The 20262-nt window shown below is 40.8% G+C and overlaps 1 protein-coding gene across 1 annotated transcript in view; it reads right to left on the bottom strand.

Moving 5' to 3' along the window:
• LOC126035325 (geranylgeranyl transferase type-1 subunit beta-like) overlaps positions 1 to 20262 on the bottom strand; it is an 82555-nt gene that overhangs the window by 24990 nt on the left and 37303 nt on the right. The window contains 3 exon segments of the mRNA XM_049793828.1: positions 8863 to 8908; positions 9802 to 9934; positions 13872 to 14023. Coding sequence (XP_049649785.1) covers positions 8863 to 8908; positions 9802 to 9934; positions 13872 to 14023 — 331 coding nt within the window.

Here is a 20262-nt window from a genome sequence, read left to right as displayed (position 1 = left end):
TGACAGAGCTGACCAATTGGTTGCAGCACCACGGGAGCCTCCTCCAGGGAATCGTTTTCAACAAAGCATGGCAATCACATGCATTCTTGCACCAACCCGCTAGGATGTTAACAAAGCAAGTTGACTTACCACTCACTGATGCCCAAGGTATCGTTAAAGCATGCCCTGATTGTCAAAAGGAGGGGCTCGGCTTGGGCCGTGGGGTTAACCCACGAGGTCTTTTGCCATTGCAGTTGTGGCAAATGGATTTCACCCACATCACGTGGTTTGGTGCAAAGCGTTCTGTGCACGTGTGTATTGATACCTATCCTGCTGCCATGTGGGCCACGGCACGAACTGGAGAAAAGGCCTTACATATTGAATGACATCTTCACGCTTCTTTTGCAGTACTGGGTGTGCCTAAAGAAATTAAGACGGACAACGGCCCAGCCTATGGTTCTACACGATTTGCTCGATTTTGTAATTTGTGGGGAATTCACCATGGTACGGGTATTCCACATCTTCCCACAGGACAGGCTATTGTCGAATGGGCCAACCAAACCCTAAAAGAACATGCTGCAAAAACAAAAAGGGGGAACCCAGGGCTTACTCCCAGAGGAACGATTGGCCAAAGCCTTATTTGTGCTAAATTATCTTAGATTGACAGGTGATCACAAAGACCCAGCAATGGTAGTTCATCATGCTGTTTTACAGGCAGAAAGGACTCAACAAAGTACAGGAATCATCGTAATGTATAAGGACCCAGAATCCGGGAAATGGTGCGGATCAGCAGAAGTAAAACTTACTGGGAGATCCCGGCTAAGTGGGTCAAGCCATGGCTTCGCACTGATGCTGGACCTGGAATTGTCCCAATGGCAACTGGCATGGCACCGGCGGGTGCTGATGCCACTGATCTGACAGATTCTAACTAATAGAGTATTACTAGCGGACACTGAGTCCTTCAGACAGGTTTTTAGAACAGCGTGCCTTATTGTATATAGAACTTGCTTTAGGTAAAAAGTGTGTTAAGCATAATTTGATTAAACATAGTGTGATTACGGGAAGACAGTGTGGGGTAAATGTTAGTTAAAGCCAAAATTAGGGGTAAGGTCTATTTCCATTAATAACCTGGGAACGAGGTTGATTGTGTTTCCACAGATACAGGCCCACGACGGACTCCTGTTCGATTTGCACGACCATCATCATCTGGAGCATCATAGATGATGTGGCAATATGAATACTACCTCAGCCGAAAACTAATGTATAGGTCACCTTGGCTAACATAACAGGTCAAGATTCTCTGTGCATCGCAACTGTATCGTAAAGCCCATGAACCAATAGACAAGATGGCTATGACTCGTGCAGCGCGCCTGGCCAGCGAGCGCATGCGTCATAGATTGCAACAGAGGCGGACTTTTGGCACCCGCTGGCCACGTGTGCTAAAACCCGTTCCTCTGCAAATGTATGAATACCGGGATTTTCCGAAGAGCATCGGGCTGGTGTACGGTGAGGCCGTCGTTGCCTCTGTGGGGACGCCCACGGAAAGCTGGCACCTACCGATTGCTGGGCTGAGTTTGTGGAGCAAGATGGCACAAGAATGTATGGATGGTTCATTTTCCTCATAGTCCTCATGGTCTGGGTCATTAGGGGTAACAGGTTGGCTCAAAGAATTATGGGCATTATTGTAGTTACTGTGATTGTAGCTATTGTAATAGTTTTATCTTGTTCAGGTTATTAAGGAAAATGGCATCCCAAGTTATTAAGCAAGCCTGGATTGCTCAAAAACAAAAAGAGGGAGAAAGATTTAAACGGAGACCTACAGTGGATTCGACCTTGTTGTGGTATTACAAATAGAGACTTACAGCCGCTGCTGGATTTATTGAGGGGCAGCGATAGATTAACTTCTACAAGACAACTAAGTGCACCGGGACGGCAAGCCTTGGCAGCAATTGGACAAAAAATCACATCCTCCATGTCTGGCAGATACGTTCCTGATTTACCCATAAATTTGAAACCTTATGCTGAGATTGGTATGGAACACACTGACTGTAGTAAGCAGCATGACAGTGACACCGGTGACTGATCCACATCGGTTAATGCCGTGGGACAGTAAGAATGTTTGGGTGTCACTAGCTAAAGCTATTAATCAAATCTCTTTTTGTATGTCATTGGCATTACCTGAACAGTCTTTTATTCTTATGTATTTTATTAGGTATAATGTTGTTTTTACTGTGTTTAATTAATTGTGTTCATAGATCTTTGCAAAGGGCAATACAGCAGGTGTTAAAATTTTACCTCAGTCTATACACAAACAGATAAATTGGCTGAAGAAACATACACAAAAGATCCAGCAAGAAACTAGTTGGTTTGATGGAGTGTTACAGTCAATATTCGGCGGGATAACACCATGGCTAATGGCATTGATTAAGGAAGCCTTACGATGGTTGGGTATATTGTTATTAATCTGTGTAATAGTTAGAATTGCTTATGGGTGCATGATAAAAGGAGTCTCAAAGCTGACACACCAAGCTCTACTCGCACAAAAAGAAAAAGGGGGAATTGTTGGGAAGTGGCTTGCTGAAAAAGGACATGGGCCTGTGGAAAAGTTGTGCGAGCAGAGTTCTGTGTGAAAGAATGTCAGTTTGAGCAGCAAGACTAGGCCTTGGCCGAAAATAGCTGGCTTTCCTGATATCAGGAGAAAAACAACAGCTGGTCTCGCTGTTATCAGGAGAAAGACAGGGACGGTGTGACCTTGGCATAACTTCACAAGTAACTTTTGAAGAAGTTCTCATGAGAAAGTTACTGAACACGCGTAGCTGCCAACCACAAGTGGGTGTGTTTTAGTAATGAATAAACATTAGCAATGTACCAATCATATTAGGACTAGTAGGCATAATTATCGCAAACTGTATAAATATGAGCTATCCGTGCAAATAAAGTTGAATCACTTCTATCACTCATATTGGGTCGACTTATGTGCATTCCTCCGCCGCTCCAACAGGTATGGAGTTAATTTTCTTCATAGCAGCTTATATAGTGCTGTGTTTTGGAATTTTGACCAAACCAGTGTTGATAACACATCCATGTTTTAGCTATTGCTGAACAGTGCTTACACAGAGTCAAAGCCTTCTCTCTTTCACACGCTGCCCTGTCAAGCGAGGAGGCTGAAGGTACACAAGAAGTTGGGAGGAGACACAGCTGGGACAGCAGACCCCAACTAACCAAAGGGATATTCCATGCCATATGACATCATGCTCAGCAATAAAAAGCTGGGGGAAGAAGAAGGAAGGTGGGGACATTCGGAGTTATGGCGTTTGTCTTCCCAAGTCACCATTACGCTTAATGAAGCCCTGCTTTCCTGGAAACGACTGAACACCTGCCTATTGATGGGAAGTAGTTATTGAATTACTTATTAAGCTTTGCTTGAGTGCACAGCTTTTGCTTTCCGTATTAAACTGTCTTTATCTCAACCCACTGATAGCATATGTCCATACATTTCATGTGGTTTGTTCAAACTTTTATGGTTTTAATATTTTGTACCAGCCGTGGAAACTGGTTTGCTGCTAGGTGACTGTAAAAGTGAGATTTGGTAAATAATTATTAGAAATCTTATCCTAACACTATGATTGAAACAATAGACAAAAGAATAGCCAAGCAATTAACTAGTAGAGGTAGTTACTCCTAAGTTTGGCAGTTCTCGGCTCTTATGACTAGATGTTCCTGTACGCTAGATGAGAACAATGTTGAAACTGACCACATGTGATTGAAGCTGTGTTAAGCTTCAAGATCAAAGAACAAGGACAGGAATAAAGACTTCAAGGACAGCCAACAAGAACTTCAAATGGGTCGGTGGTTGCAAAAGCAGCCCTTCGACTCAAATGGATCCTTCATTGTGCGTGATTGGATGTAGGCAGTACTATGATAATCAGTTGCAATCATTTTTATGTATATATATACTAATCTGATGAATATGCAATTAGTTATTCCATATAACGTGTTAGTGCTGAAGCTGTGGCATGCATGCTAGGTGGAATTATCCCCCGTTCATCCAGTGCTGCAATAAAGAATGCCTGCTTTCTAAAACTCCAAAACGAGTCTTAGAGAGTTTCTTCAACTGGCTTTTTGGTATCAGAATATTGCTGAGATAACAGCTACAATCGAGGAACGAGCCCAACCGATTATGGCAACAGTGGATGTTAAAGATATGTTTTTTTATGGTCCTGCTGCAAAGAGAGGATCAAGACCGCTTTGCATTTACTTTGGAGGGTCAGCAATTTACTTTTACCCGATTCCCACAAGGGTATAAGCATTCCCCCACTCTAGCTCATCATACACTAGCGCAGGAGCTAGAAGTAATTCAGACAGAGGAGGGGATCAGTGTTTATCAGTATGCTGATGACATTCTTGTAGGTGGGGATGAAACAGAAAAGGTTCAGAAAAGTCAGGATAATATAATTTCTCACTTGGAAAGCTTGGTTCTGAAAATTCCACTAGAGAAAATACAAACACCCTCAAGTGAAGTAGTTTTTAGGAATTTGGTGGAAGGGAGGAATGACACGTATCCCCCCCCAACACCCTTTCCTCATTGGATCAGATTAAAATGCCAGAATCAAAAAAGGATTTGCAGCACGAACTAGGATTACTCGTTTTTTGGAGGAAACATATCCCTGATTTTTCAGTTATTGCAAGACCCCTGTATGACTTGTTGCGAAAAGGGGCTCAGTGGGAATGGACTAAACCCCACAAAGAGGCATTGCAGTTGCTAGTTTTTGAAGTGACTACCCATCAAGCTCTCAGTCCTATTCACCCCACAGACCCTGTCCATACTGAATGGGGATTTGCCAAGAGTGGGTTATTAATACATTTATGGGAAAAGGGCCCCGAAGGACCCACTCAACCTATTGGGTTCTATTCTCGCAGTTTTAAGGATGCGGAAAAAAGATATACTGCTTGGGAGAAAGGTTTGTTTGTAGTCAGTTTAGCCTTGAGAGAGGCTGAACGGACTATTCGACAGCAGCCTATAGTGCTTAGAGGCCCATTTAAAGTAACCAAAATAGTTTTAGCAGGAACTCTGCCCCCTGACGGGGTGGCCCAGAGAGCCTCTGTGAGGAATGGTATCTGCCAGTCTTAGTTGAACTCCCCATGGTGGGAGCCGTACCTCTGGTACTGGAAACCCTGATGAATAAATATGCTTGGAAAGCAAAAGATGCTCATGGAAAAGAACATAAAATCTGTACCAGGTGGATTATTCCATCCTTCTAATAACAATTTACTTCCGGTTCCTTAGAACAAACCGAGTCTGTTTTTCTTTTCTCTTTCAGGTGAAGACTCTGGAGCCTGCCTGAAGGAATACATGAAGCTGTTGATCGTCTGTGTAGTTTTATCAGCGATTGCTTTGTTAATATTTATAGGATGTTTGGCATACTACCGCAGACGTTGTTTTGGTCGACCATTGTCGCCACCTTTAATATCTGGGGAAACTCCTGTGACCCCCTCTTCAGCTCGGGGTGGCAAAATGAATTTGTGGCTCTAGGCCAGCAAGTGGCCAACACTTTTAATCTGACTAATTGTTGGGTATGTGGTGGACCCTTAGGTTTGGAAAGCTAGCCATGGACTGCTGTCCCTATTTCCCCAAAATGGTTATTGAGTAATTACAGTGAGGTCAAAAATGATTCTTACTGGGGTAAAAACACACAGCCCTGGACAATACGATACCCAGTCCAAGGTGAATATTGTCTGAACTGAACACAGAAAGATGGTATTCCCATGGGAAATAGCAAGTGCAACTGGACCTATACTTATGACAACCATTGCCTCACTGATGGTTGTAGACCAATTGATTGTTCAAACCATAGGGCAGCCATGTCACTGCCAGAAGGGGACGACCAGGCATATTGTCGCCTCTTGAGTTCCAGTTCCCCAAATTTTATACCTCGCTGGCCCGGATGGGCTTGGGGGAATCAAACAGGGCACAGGAAACAGTTTTCCCATTTTTGGTCTTCCACTAATCAGTCTAATAACCATCTTAATGTTACGTGCTTTTGGCACCGTGATTCTGGTGCCAGGAAATGCAGACTCACTGATAAAAATGTATTCTCGTCTCCCTGATGGGACTCAGATTTGGTGGTCAAGTGATAATATAGACCACTGTCAGGGACATTTGAGCATAGGTCCAGATGGACTTCCTATCTGTTGGGGCACCACAGAAGAAGTGGGAAAAACCATGGACAGGTTGTTGATGAATGGTCCATCAGATTATCCTCTAGGAGTAGGTAATTCAACATATTTCCAATCACCATGGACACCTACCGGTTTGTTTGAAAATGGTGCACAAGCCTTAAAGGGTCACTACTGGGTGTGTGGCCAATGCGCCTACAAACTGCTACCAGCAAATTGGACTGGAGTGTGTTATGTGGGAGTAATTCGCCCCTTGTTTTTCCTGCTCCCGGAGTATGAAGGGGATGGACTGGGTGTTAAGGTATATGATGATCTCAATCAATATTGGCGATCCATTGATACCTCTCTAGCAGGTGGGAGTGGTCAAACCTGGGGCAAAGACGAGTGGACCCCTCAACGTATCATACAGCATTATGGACCTGCCACCTGGAACCCCAATGAGTGGGTTAGCGGTGCTTGAGAACCTACCTATAATCTAAATCACATCATCCGGTTACAAGCCATCCTAGAGATCATTACTAATGAGACAGCCCGTGACCTTGATCTATTGGCAGATCAAGCCACACAAATGCGAACAGCAATATTACAACATTGCATGGTTCTTGACTACCTGCTAGCCGAGGAAGGAGGTGTTTGTGGTAAACTAAATGTTTCTAACTGTTGTTTAAAAATTGATGACAGCGGGAAAATTGTTAAGCAAATTACCACAAGAATAGGAAAGCTGGCCCATGTTCCTGTCCAGACATGGAAAGGCTTGGACATTGATATGTTTTCCTGGCTCCCTGGTGGTCCATGGGTTAAGCGAATCCTATTTTACTTGTTGTGTGGTTTCGCCATGTTGTTGTTCTTACCATGTATCATTCCATGTTTTATACAATTGATTCAATGTGTTGTAACTAATATGCAATTTGTAACTACTGTTTCACCTGACGGTGTTAAACAAATTTGCGCTGTACATTGAACCATGCCGTTGGTAGTACAGATTGTATGAAATGCTCTTTTCTGGCTTTTCTGTATAGCTATCTTTTCTCAAAACCACCATGGGTCCCGAAGCAATCTTTGAGCCACAGGGTGGTGTGAGAGACTGAATTGTTATCTTGAGCTGTTTGTCTCAAAGATTGTTAGGTGTGAGAGACTTCTCAAGCCATTCATCTCAAGAATTGTGGACTGCTTATCTCAAGCCCTTTGTCTCTGAGATGGCCTGTCTAAGCAGGACATTCCTCTGTCCATAAGGACAATTACTAGGCCACTGAGGCATTCAGCAGAGGAAACAGGCTGAAGCCAACAAGCATGTAAGAATGTGGAGGCTACCATTCTCATGGAAACTGTAGTCTTTGAGATACGATACTGGTTTCTGGTGTTGATCACACAAAGGTCGTGTGATAGATGAAACCTGCAGCGTGTGAACAGTGCATGAACAATACATATGTGCATGCATCATCGAAATATGCCCTATAAAAAAACCGTGGAGACAAGCCGTGGTGTGCACCCACCACCGAAGAATTGAAGACTGAGGACCAACGGGACGCTGCTGGATCCATGGTGGTGACTATCCTTGCAACTCTATCCCGACTGCTTGCTTGATTTCTGCCTTTTCTTCCATTCTATCCTATCGCTACTATTTTCTACTTTTGATACTTTGAATAATAAAAACTCTTTTGGGTATACGGCATTTGACCTCGTTTGTGTCTTAATCTCGCTCTTGGGATCATATTGAAACCTTCCCCGACATTGGATTGGGACACTCAGGTATTAAAAGCAATACAAATGTGATAGTATAAAATCTTGTTCATACTCTTCATTCCAATATGCAGGCTTATGTCATCAATGAACAGCACATGAATCAGACTGACTTTAAATCTATGAAAAAGAACATTTAAAGAAAACTATGTTCCTAACCAGTATATAGTGGTCTGCCAGAAAGCTTCCTGTGATGTACATTAACTGAACTGAGAACACTTCTTCATCTTTTTTACAGAGAAGATGTGTGTCCCCTGTGTGTGTGTGTGTGTGTGTGTGTGTGTGTCTTGGATAGGTGCTCAACTTTGCTACTGGTTGAACCTACAAGCAGGAAAGCAGCAGCCCTGTCTCTCAGCCTGGGCAGAGACTCTGGGTCCCCAGGCACACTGGGCTGGGCTCCAGCGACCAGGCAGGAGGAAGTCCTGGGCCAGAGCTACTCATGGAGGCGACTGCTCCTAAAATCCCTTACCACCTATTTACAAAAATTAACTGCAGCTTCAAGATTTGAGCCCCCAATGGATGCTGACCACTAGCAGAGTAAATGTTTCTAGGCTTTACTGATATCTGCTGAAAGTGGAAATTATCAAGTGCATTGCACAAGATCTCTTCAGATAAATCCACAAAATACCAATGGTACATTTGGAAACAGGTTGCTCTGTCAGCAAGAGATGAGAACTACAGCCTCTGTTAGCAAGAGACAAGAACTACAGCCAACACCTTTCAACAAAACGTTCATGAGGTAAGAATAACAGAGTTGATATATTAAGAGCCCATCTGGTCTGATATTAAGCTGGAACTAAGAGAAGACATCATATTCTGAGGCATGTTTTGGATTTGTTCCTCTTCTTCCCACTTCCTTAAACCAGAAAAGAAGGAAAAGCATGACATACCCTGCACTTCTTACAGCATTTCTCAATTCCAGTCTTAAAAATGGGTATAGAACATAACATACGATAACATTCTTACCATGAGATTCCAGTCCAGCTCCTTGTGCCAGGCCATTTTCATAAGACTAAAGAAAGAAATCCACAAACCAGTTACTTCAGAGTGAAATCACTTTCACAGACATTACAATTTATCAGTTTATTAGCAAAATTATTATCAGACCATTCCACTATTTTAATCTAGTTAAATTCTGAACCTATGTCTCAAAAAGCTCTTGGCACAAATCAGTGCTATTTCAATACAGGCAGTTTTTATTACTTTTTTATTAAATCAAAGGGCATAGAGTTCATTTCAGTTGTGATATATGTTAAAAGTCTGGAATTAGGTAAACATTTCTTTGCCAAAAAGGGAAAACGTGCAGTGTAGATAACCATTTAAAAAGCCCTGCAATTTTTGGTCCTAAAAAGGGAAAATGGATACATAATTCCAAACAAAATTTAAGTGCATAAATGAAATCTGTCTCTAACACAAAAGATGGTTAATGTACATGAAGGCATGATGTAGGGTACTACTGTACGTACAGTGCTGAAGCACAAGAAATGCTTTAGTATGGAGCAAGAGCCTTTCAAAGTATGGAGCATCAGCCTTTCAAAAACTGAAGACTGGCGGGGCGGGGGAGGGGGTGGGGCAGAACCAACAACATACTAAGCATACTATTCCTTCAGGAATCAGAACTTAAATTTTTAAAAAATTGCTTTCAATTTTAAATTGAATTTCAAAGAAAAAAGATGAGATTTAATTTAACTTGCAGCAAATGTACACAACCAGTATGATTACTTTGCTAGTACAAATATTACAATGAAAATATAAATACAAAAAGGAATGTACTTTTCATTTTCAAGTCATTGAAGTAGGAATAGAAAAGAAACAAATTATTGTAATATTTCTTTTAGTCATAGTAGAGATCTAAAGCTATTAACTTGAAAATGCATTGAGAAATAACACTTTGGGAATACTTACCATACTTCTTCTAATGTAGTCTACCGCTTTTTTTGTATCCATGCCTGACCAGTTATCGAGCATGTAGCAGATGCAGGAAGCACAGTACACAAACCTCATATCATTCTCACTTCCTTCCAGCACAGCACAGAAACTGAAAGAAAGGTTTCTTTCATCATGGACTGTCGTGGTTTAACCCCAGCCAGCAACTAAGCACCACACAGCAGCTCACTCACTCCCCCCCATCCAGTGGGATGGGGGAGGAAATTGGAAAAAAAGGTAAAACCCGCGGGTTGAGATAAGAACGGTTTAATAGAACAGAAAAGAAGACACTAATAATGATAATGATAACACTAATAAAATGACAACAGTAGTAATAAAAGGATTGGAATGTACAAATGATGTGCAGGGCAATTGCTCACCACCCGCCAACCGACACCCAGCTAGTCCCTGAGCGGCGATTCCCTGCCCCCCCACTTCCCAGTTCCTAAACTAGATGGGACGTCACATGGTATGGAATACACCGTTGGCCAGTTTGGGTCAGGTGCCTTGGTTGTGTCCTGTGCCAACTTCTTGTGCCCTGGCTGGGCATGAGAAGCTGAAAAATCCTTGACTATAGTCTAAACACTACTGAGCAACAACTGACAATATCGATGTTATCAAGGTTCTTTGCATACTGAACTCAAAACATAGCACTGTACCAGCTAATAGGAAGACAGTTAACTCTATCCCAGCTGAAACGAGGACAAGCCTATTACATTAGAAAATATGAAAAGCATTTTAGGAATCGCATTATTTTTCCTTTTAAAATAAGTTAACTACTTCTATTTATATTATTCACATGAGTGTAACCTAAACCTACATTAGATTTTCTTTTCAGAATATGTGATTCTAACCAAGCTAAGCAAAATGAATACAAGTATTAACATTTAGGGGCTTGGATAACCTTAATTCTAGTAATGTCATGACACTGGTCTTTATTTATCCAAATATGTTAATGTTTACATTCTTTTACGTATCACAGTATACACTGATGTATGAATTACCATTGTAGAATTTACTATTCTTAGCAGAATTCTTTTCCTCCCTAGAACTCTTCATAGCTCACATGGCTTTCCTGCCCAACTTTAGAATCAGATTCCCATGTATGTATAAATGTAATTGTTATCATTACAATTTCTAATATAAATGGTGAAAATTACTTGCAATCCATTTTTTTTGTTTCTAATGGTTAGATTCTTTCCAAACTCTGAAAAGATTTTAAAGTTGTTATATCTAGATTATCTAGATACAATCTGGTGTTCTCTCAGAGACCCTTAAAAAGATGACTGATGCTGTGATTTGCTTCCTGATTAGCCTCCATTTGGTTCAAAGAGCTAGTTAGAATATTTTTACATAGCACAGTCTTTCAAGCACCACTGTGACACTCCCCCTTTGACCCTGGGATTCAGGTATGTACTCCATCATGTTGCATACAAAAGCCTCCAACACCTACTGGGAGATAGTTTCATCTCTCCTAACCTCAAGGTTGCCAGCTCCTGCTCTCTGCAGCTCAAATGGGGATCCACTCCATTACTCTTTGGATGTAGTAAAGGATATTCTTGGGAACCAGGGCACTTAAGATGTGCCAGTGCTGTGGTTTACAACTTCATCCCATCCTTAGGTAACAAGTTCCTTGTATGTTATCCAGATACTTCAAATTACATTATACCAAGGTGTGGTGGGTTGACCCTGGCTAGATGCCAGGTGCCCACCAAAGCTACTCTATCACTCCCCCTCCTCAGCTGGACAGGGGAGAGAAAACATAACAAAAGGCTCATGGGTCGAGGTAAAGACAGGGAGACAACTCAGCAATTACCATCATGGGCAAAACAGACTCAATCTGGGGAAAAAAATTAATTTAATTTATTACCAATCAGTTACCTTCCCCCCACCCCTCCCTTCTTTCCAGGCTTAACTTTACTCCAGATTTTCTCTACTTCCTCCCCCCGAGCGGTGCAGGGGGATGGGGAATGGCAGTTGCAGTCAATTCATCACACGTTGTCTCTGCCGCTTCATCCTCCTCAGGGGCAGGACACATCACACTCTTCCCCTGCTCCAGCATGGGGTCCCTCCCACAGGAGACAGTCCTCCATGAACTTCTCCAACGTGGGTCCTTCCCATGGGCTGCAGTTCTTCACAAACTGCTCCAGCATGGGTCCCTTCCATGGCGTGCAGTCCTTCAGGAGCACACTGCTCCAGCATGGGTCCCCCGCAGGGTCACAAGTCCTGCCAGAAAACCTGCTCCGTGGGCTCCTCTCCACAGATCCTGCCAGGAGCCTGCTCCAGTGCGGGCTCTCCACGGGGTCACAGCCACCTTCAGGCACATCCACCTGCTCTGGCATGGGGTCCTCCACAGGCTGCAGGTGGATATCTGCTCCACCATGGACCTGCATGGGCTGCAGGGGGACAGCCTGCCTTACCATGGTCTTCACCATGGGCTTCAGGGGAATCTCTGCTCCGGCATCTGGAGCACCTCCTCTCCCTCTTTCTTCACTGACCTTGGTGTCTGTGGGCTTGTTTCTCTCACATATTCTCACTTCTCTCTCCAGCTGCAGGGTTTTTTCCCCTTCTTAAATGTGTTATCACAGAGGTGCTACCACTATCGCTGATTGGCTCACCCCTGGCCAGTGGCGGGTCCATCTTGGAGCCATCTGGCATTGGTTCTGTCGGACATAGGGGAAGCTTCTGGCATCTTCTCACAGAAGCTACCCCTGTAGTTCCCCCACTACCAAAACCTTGCCATGCAAACCCAATATACAAGGTAAAGTAGAAATGCAAATATACACTTTTATTAATGACATTTAAAAAGAGACAATATAATTACTTTTTTTTTTAGTTAATAGAAGATATGGGTGAAGAAATAAAAAGTAAGTCTAGTATACTTATAGTAGGGTAACACCAGAAAAGTTTTTCTTTCCCTCATTCAGCTCGCTTGCTGTTTCCATCTGATCAAGATATTAGGTCAGGTTCCGGCCTTTGTGCATCCTTCCCCTTTGGTGCAGTAAAAGTTGTTTTAATAGGTATGAAAATGTCTGTCATACTAGAAGTTGACTTCCACTCAAGTAGCAATTCTACCCCAGAGAGGTGCAAAGCACTCTCCCTCTGGTGGCTAGCTGGCACTCTTAGCAGGGAATACAAAATACAGGATCAAACATAAGAGGTATCAGTCTGTACATTAAAACCATACATGATACAAACATGTAGAACAGGTTAACTGTGTGCAGTTTATTATTGTAATTGGGCATGATGACAAGCAACCGCTTCAAGATGCTAGTGGGTTTGGAGCAACTCATCCCTAACTCCTTCCTCTTGAATAAACCTTAACAACAAAAATGGTACAACATATAATAGGAATGCATACAGCAGTGGTAAAAGCACCCCCACATGCTAGAAGATGCTGCAAATGGAAGTAGACCAACAAATCCATGTATACATACATTAGAATTTAGCCCATTAAGGTCAGTCTGTTGCTGTAAGTAACAGGAAATTGTAGATCCTATAGTTCATATTTGCTACTTACATTTAGAACATTCTAGAGGGGGAAGTGTTTGGTTTTGGGTTGGTTTTTTAAAAAAAACACCTACACATGTAACATTGCATTTTAATAGTTATGCTCCATTTAAAAAAAAAGTTTTAATTATAGGAGACTTCTAGGCAATACAAAGCCATTTGACCAAAACAAAGGCTTTCATAGCTAGTAAATGGGGACAGCAATTTCATTATGAAGTGAAACATAATTTCTTCAGGAATAAGATTTCTATAGTTATGCATTTCTTAAAGTACTCTTTAAAAAATGATATTCAGTAAAATCTAAGTACACAGCTGTAAGCAAACATCATCATTCTTCAGTATGAAAGCAACTCTGGATATAAAGTGCTCTTTGGTCCTGTAAACTAGCATGTTGTTCTATTGCTTATCCCCACCAAAATATTTTGATAGAAAGAAAATATTATACAACTGTTTTCATAAAAGTATGTATTATGTTCAATTCTACACTTGGGTATTCTATTAACCTTCCAGAGAGTTGTAAGATATTTTATATCTTTTACCTTCCATCCTCCAGCTGGAGAGCTCTCAGTCCTGCCAGTAAGGCATCTTTATTTACTCGACTTAAATCATCTCCAAGAATAACCAGACATGAAAGACCTGTGTAAGTCATTGCTATGTGCCCACTATCATAGGGATGAGACATACCAGGACCCTTAAGGGAAAAAAAAAAAGAAAGAAAAAACCCCACATCATAAGAACTTATATTACAAACACATATTCATTCTTTTATTATTAAAGAGATAAGTAAAGTTCATTTTCCTTCACTAATTATGGCTAGACTGAACACATCCCACTCAACTTTTCTGGATGAAACTAAATTACTGCACAGCTCTGCTACACTTGTAAACAGCTCATCAGTAGGAAGCTTTGGAAAAGGACTATGCCAACATTGATATTCATGCAAGAGTTAAGCAAAAAGAATCAAATGTGTTGAACCATATCTAAGTTTATTGTGACATACTACTGGGCATTAGTTCCCTGGCAGCCAGGGGAACTCTCTGTTAAATAGCCATACCTCTACAGGTTCCTTTTGCAAAAATTTTAGAACTTAATGATCTACAAGTAGAAAGTAGTGTGAGGGATTATTGGTAATCTCTGTCAGTTGAAGGGAAAACAAATTAGCTCCTCATCTACTTTCATCTATATTATACAAAAATAATCAGAGTTTAAACACACTATTTGTATAACAAATAAAGTCAACTAGGAAGCTAAAATGAGAGTTAAATGTTGACTAGTTACATGGTACAAAACCAAAAAGGAGGGAGATTGATACAGCTGTCCTAAAATTATTATTTTTCCTTATGATATTTTATAGGTACATCCTGGACTGTACCGATGCATAACAACACAAACCACATGTAACAAGATGACTTTGGATACTTAGGATGGTACTGAGGATGGATCAACTTGGAACAACTGGAAGATGACTTTTTTTTCTCTTAAAGAGGATAAAAGAGCTATTTCTGTACTGAGCAGCAAAGACAGACAAGTTTTTAAAGCACATTTTACTAGCATTATGTCAATTGTCATTTTTATTTTGCAATTTGTATTAAAAACACAGCAAAAAGCAGTACAAAAAAAGTTAAATGAGATTATGTTATGGGTACTGTCGTGGTTTAACCCCAGCCAACAACTAAGCACCACGCAGCCGCTCACTCACTCCCCTCCATCCAGTGCGATGGGGGAGAAAATTGGGAAAAAAAAGTAAAACTCCTGGCTTGAGATAAGAACGGTTTAATAGAACAGAAAAGAAGAAACTAATAATGATGATAACACTAATAAAATGACAACAGTAGTAATACAAGGATTGGAATGTACAAATGATGCACAGGGCAATTGCTCACCACCCACCAACCGACACCCAGCTAGTCCCTGAGCGGCGATTCCCTGCCCCCACTACCCAGTTCCTATACTAGATGGGACGTCGCATGGTATGGAATACACTGTTGGCCAGTTTGGGTCAGGTGCCCTGGCTGTGTCCTGTACCAACTTCTTGTGCCCCTCCAGCTTTCTCGCTGGCTGGGCATGAGAAGCTGAAAAATCCTTGACTATAGTCTAAACACTACTTAGCAACAACTGAAAACATCAGTGTTATCAACATTCTTCGCATACTGAACTCAAAACATAGCACTGTACCAGCTACTAGGAAGAAAGTTAACTCTATCCCAGCTGAAACCAGGACAGGTACACAGTATTTTTCAGGCCAAATCATGCTTGTTTCCCAAGCCAGAAAAAGTTATTTTAAATAAGAAGCTAGGATAAAAATACCTATTGCCCACTGTTCTCACACTAGGGAATCACATTGCGATAGGCAGGCACAAAACAAGGTGAAAGTGGCTGCAACAGCACTGAAAAGGCTCTAGCTACACAACAGAGTAGTTGTGTACAGGGGAGTGCCGAGAGCCACCCCTTCTCTCCCTCATTTCTGGCCCCAAGATCTCTGTCAAGAAGTGGAGCAAAAACTTCAGCAGTCATAGCTGGTTCCTACTCCTGTCCCTGAGCCAGTGCTCCCATCACTCTCTCTTGCCCTGCATGCTCCCCGGTCCCAGACACACTTCCCCACGGGGCACCCCATAGATGGAGGACAACTGCATACTCAAATGGATTGGAGAACTATTGCAGTTGTGAAACAAGTTTTTCTTGGGTGGATGACAGGCTCTAATCTCTGAAGGAACAACTTGGCCTATCATACCATAATTTTATTATAAGCAGCTTAACCCTTGTGATGTATCAACACATTTGAAATTTAGATTTTCACTCTAAAGATCCATATAGAGGAGTGATACAAACTTGCTCTGTCACAGAAAAGTCTTCAGTTTCATGTAATCAATTAATTTACTTTTAAACAAAGCAAGTGTCTCCTGAAAATCCAAATTTGAACCAATTCTGGCTCTAAAAGGATTCTCAGTGTCCCAGCTCAGTAGCTAAAAATTCTTCTCAAATATTTTGTCAAATGAAATACATGACACACATTAGCAGATGAAAAAAATCTGGAAAGTTTCTTCGATATTTAGTACCAAACACCTACAAAAAGTCACATCAGCAACTATGAAGAAAACTAAGTTTCCAAACACAGAATCTTACAATGGTTTGGGTCAGAAGGGACCTTTAAAGATTATCTAGGTCCAACTTAGATGATCACTAGATCAGGTTGCTCAAAGCCCCATCCAACCTGATCTTGAACACTTCCAGGGATGGGGCATCCACAACTTCTCTGGGCAACCTGTTCCAATGTCCCACCACCCTCATCGTAAAAAATGTCTTCCTTATATCCAATCTAAATTTATTCTCTGTCAATTTAAAACCATTGCTCCTTGTCCTGTCACTACAGTCCCTGGTAAAAAGTCTTTCTCCATCTTTCTTATAAGCCCCCTTTAAGTACTGAAAGGCCACAATAAGGTCTTTTCCTTTCTTCTGCTTTTTGCTTCTGAGCTTCTTCAAGACAAAGGCATTTTCTTGAGCATTTTTTCTGAATTCTTGCTCCTTCAAGATTTCTTCTTTTTCTTGATGCTCTGGGGACCCCCAGAGTACTGCAGTACTCCAGGTGGGGTCTCACAAGAGCAGAGTAGATATAGTGAAACAGTTCAATTTTAATTTTGAAAATTCTATTTATTTCCAGAGGAAGATTATATTTACTAAGCAAATGAGAATCACACTAAGGAAATTCAGGCTTGAGTTTTTAAAACCATGGTTACAGAAATTCTATCCAAATGTCAACTACTATGAAGGTGCTTGGATATTCAACAAATTTTCTAAGGCATCTGTAAATCTCAAAAGAATATTCCCCTTTAAGTGGCAATTTTTCACACTGTGTCAACACAAAGTAACTGAAAATTCCTGCTTTCTCTAAATTGTACTTTGCTATATACACACACATCCATATTGTCTGCAAAGCTTTGGTAGCCTACAAACATATTAAAATAACTGGGTCTTTATTTTTTTGTGTGAATGCAGGTATTTCTTTTACACTGTTATTTGCTGCAATAAAAACAGATTGCAGAAGTGTTAGAAGCACATATACTGTATGCTCATGATACAAAATAACAGCCCCCCCAACAAACAGTATCAATCCCTACAGTATCTAGACAATGTACAAATTTTATCTCCTCTTTCTTTTCCATGCAAACATTTCAACATGTGTGGGTAGCATACTGTTTTTCCAAATACAGGATTTCAGCAACCCCTGAGGTGTATAAAACTTTGTGCTCCACCCTACTAGCAAACTATAAAATATTTCAGTAAAATCAAACACAGAAGATTCAGAATCAAGTATGAGATCATATAAACAAATTATTACAAAGCATACTCACAAAGGCCGAGATGAAGTTTCACATGTAAACTTACTATAGGGTTTTGGGAGTTTTTGAGGGCCTAACAGATCTTTGTTAACCATACATGCTTTTTTCTTTTTTTTTTAATGTAAAACAAATATAATTTGTTCAAATTTTAAGTGCACTAGAATTCAATTTATCTCCTAGTCTGCTCTAGGCTCCATGGAATTATTTCAAGCTTGTCATGATACAACTCATCACATACTATGTTTTACCTACACATAACAATATATACTTCACACGCTAATTAAACTAAGACACCTGGGCCCGAATAACAGGATTTCCTTGAGGGGACATCATTTAGAAGAATTAGATATTCCAGATAAAAAAAGAAAAAAAAACTTACCTTTTTTTGCATATAAAGAGGTAAATAATTAAATGGGAAGTTTAATATTTAAAAAAATTTTCAAAATTATCTAACAACATTCCTTCCCTTTACCAAACTATAGAAAAAATGATCATATGCACTTGAAGGACTTCTTTTTTTTTTTTCTAAAGTAACTTTAAATTTCAAACTTACATAAGCAAAGATGAACCCTCCTCAGAAGCTCCCAACTGCTTTTTCTGGCATAGGTCTTTGAATTCTTGAAAGAAAAAAAAAAAACACCCCACCCCCAAAAAAAGAAAACAAAACCCAATTAAAAAAAAAAAAAAGCCCTCTTCAGGAATATCTAGAAACATAGTACATTCCAACTGCAAAATTCTATTTTTGTACCCTTGAGACTACAGAAGTGAATGTTTAAGGTAAAAATAATCTCATCTCCTCCCAATAAAATGTTTTCAAGTACAAAAGTGCACTTTTTTCTGTATGGAAATGAAATGCAGGAAAAATACCTGAACTACAAGACTGCTGACTTTTAAGTTTCTTGACTTATGTTGGATATCAAAGGAGTTTAAACATTATGTGTATTTAATAGAAAAACCCATTGTTAAAACACCTCTGCTACGTAGGACAAAGTAATTCAGACACGGCGTAAAAGTCTACTCTGAATTTATCAAAGACACCATAGTCAAAGCAACTGATTTTAAACGGGCACCTTCGTGCTTGGTTAAAATAAGCTGCTGATTAAGTTCTGTACTATGAATAAAGCTACTTCTGGTTAAATTGATCTATTTCTGCTTCATAGACATTGCAGACCAAAGGAACAGCAGCAACAAGTAATCCAATTGTCAGGCTAGTCATAAAATCCAAACAAAAAAAACCCCAAAACGCTGCTGCCATCATCTCAAACCGTGAGCTTCATGGGCCAATGACACATAGGTAACCAAAAGTATTTTAAGACAGACACCAGTTAAAATCTCAAAAATGAGGAACAAGAACGGTGTTAAACTGCCTATGGATTGTGAAAAACTTAGACTAAACACCCACAGGAAATGAATGTGACCCACTAAGGTTATGTCTAAATTAAAGAGTAATGCAGTGCAACAGTAGAGCAGAACAATTAGTGCTGAAGTCCTGGTGATGACACTATGTGCATTTCAGAATTTGTGCTAGCTGTAGTTTGGCTTCATGGAATAAAGGCCCACATTATGGTTTCAGCTGGGATAGAGTTAACTTTCTTCCGAGTAGCTGGTAAAGTGCTATGTCTTGAGTTCAGTATGAGAAGAATGTTGATAACACACTGATGTTTTCAGCTGTTGCTAAATAGTGTTTAGTCTAAAATCAAGGATTTTTCAGCTTCTCATGCCCAGCCAGCAAGAAGGCTGGAGGGGCACAAGATGTTGGGAGGGGACACAGCCAGGCCACCTGACCCAAAGTGGCCAACGGGGTATTCCATACCATGTGACATCACATCTAGTATATAAACTGGGAGGAGTTGGCCTGGGCGGGGATTGCTGCTCAGGAACTACCTGGGCATCAGATCAGAGTGGTGAGCGATTGCATTGTGCATCATTTGTATATTCCAATCCTTCTATTATAATTATTGTTATTTTATTATTGTTATTATGATCATTATTAGTTTCTTCCTTTCTTTTCTATTAAACTGTTCTTATGTCAACCCAAGAATTTTACCTTTTTTTTTCTGATGCCCTCCCACATCCCACTGGGGGGGGGGGGGGGAAGTGACTGAGCGGCTGCGTGGTGCTTAGTTGCTGGCTGGGGTTAAACCACGACATTCCATTTTGGCAGCCAACGTGGGGCATGAAGGGTTGAGATAAAGACAAACCTGAACAGGGCATGTTAAAACAAATTTGTTACAAGCATTCATTATATTAGTTTAATAGTCGCTAGTCATAACGTAGGTTTATGAGCTCTTAGATTTGTGGCACTCATTTTTAAAGTTCTGTTACGTATCACCTCATTTGTTGTATGTAGTCCCTACGCTGCTGCCTATCATCCATGGGAGATGGATTAAGGTTTTCGCTTTGATATATTGTGCGATATTGGCTTATGGTATGATAAAATTATCGGTCATGGGACTGATCCGGTATTTGTACTCAGCATTGTCATCACCTCAACACTTCAGGAGCCATCTGTGGGAAACTATTAATAATTACACCCTTTATCTCTCCTCCTCGGAGAGCCAATCCATGGGCAAGACACCTTTCTTCCCCTTTC

Source organism: Accipiter gentilis, chromosome W (genome assembly GCF_929443795.1).
Source record: "Accipiter gentilis chromosome W, bAccGen1.1, whole genome shotgun sequence".
In the NCBI taxonomy this organism is placed as follows: Eukaryota; Metazoa; Chordata; class Aves; order Accipitriformes; family Accipitridae; genus Astur; species Astur gentilis.
This window is presented reverse-complemented; position numbering and strand designations above follow the sequence as displayed.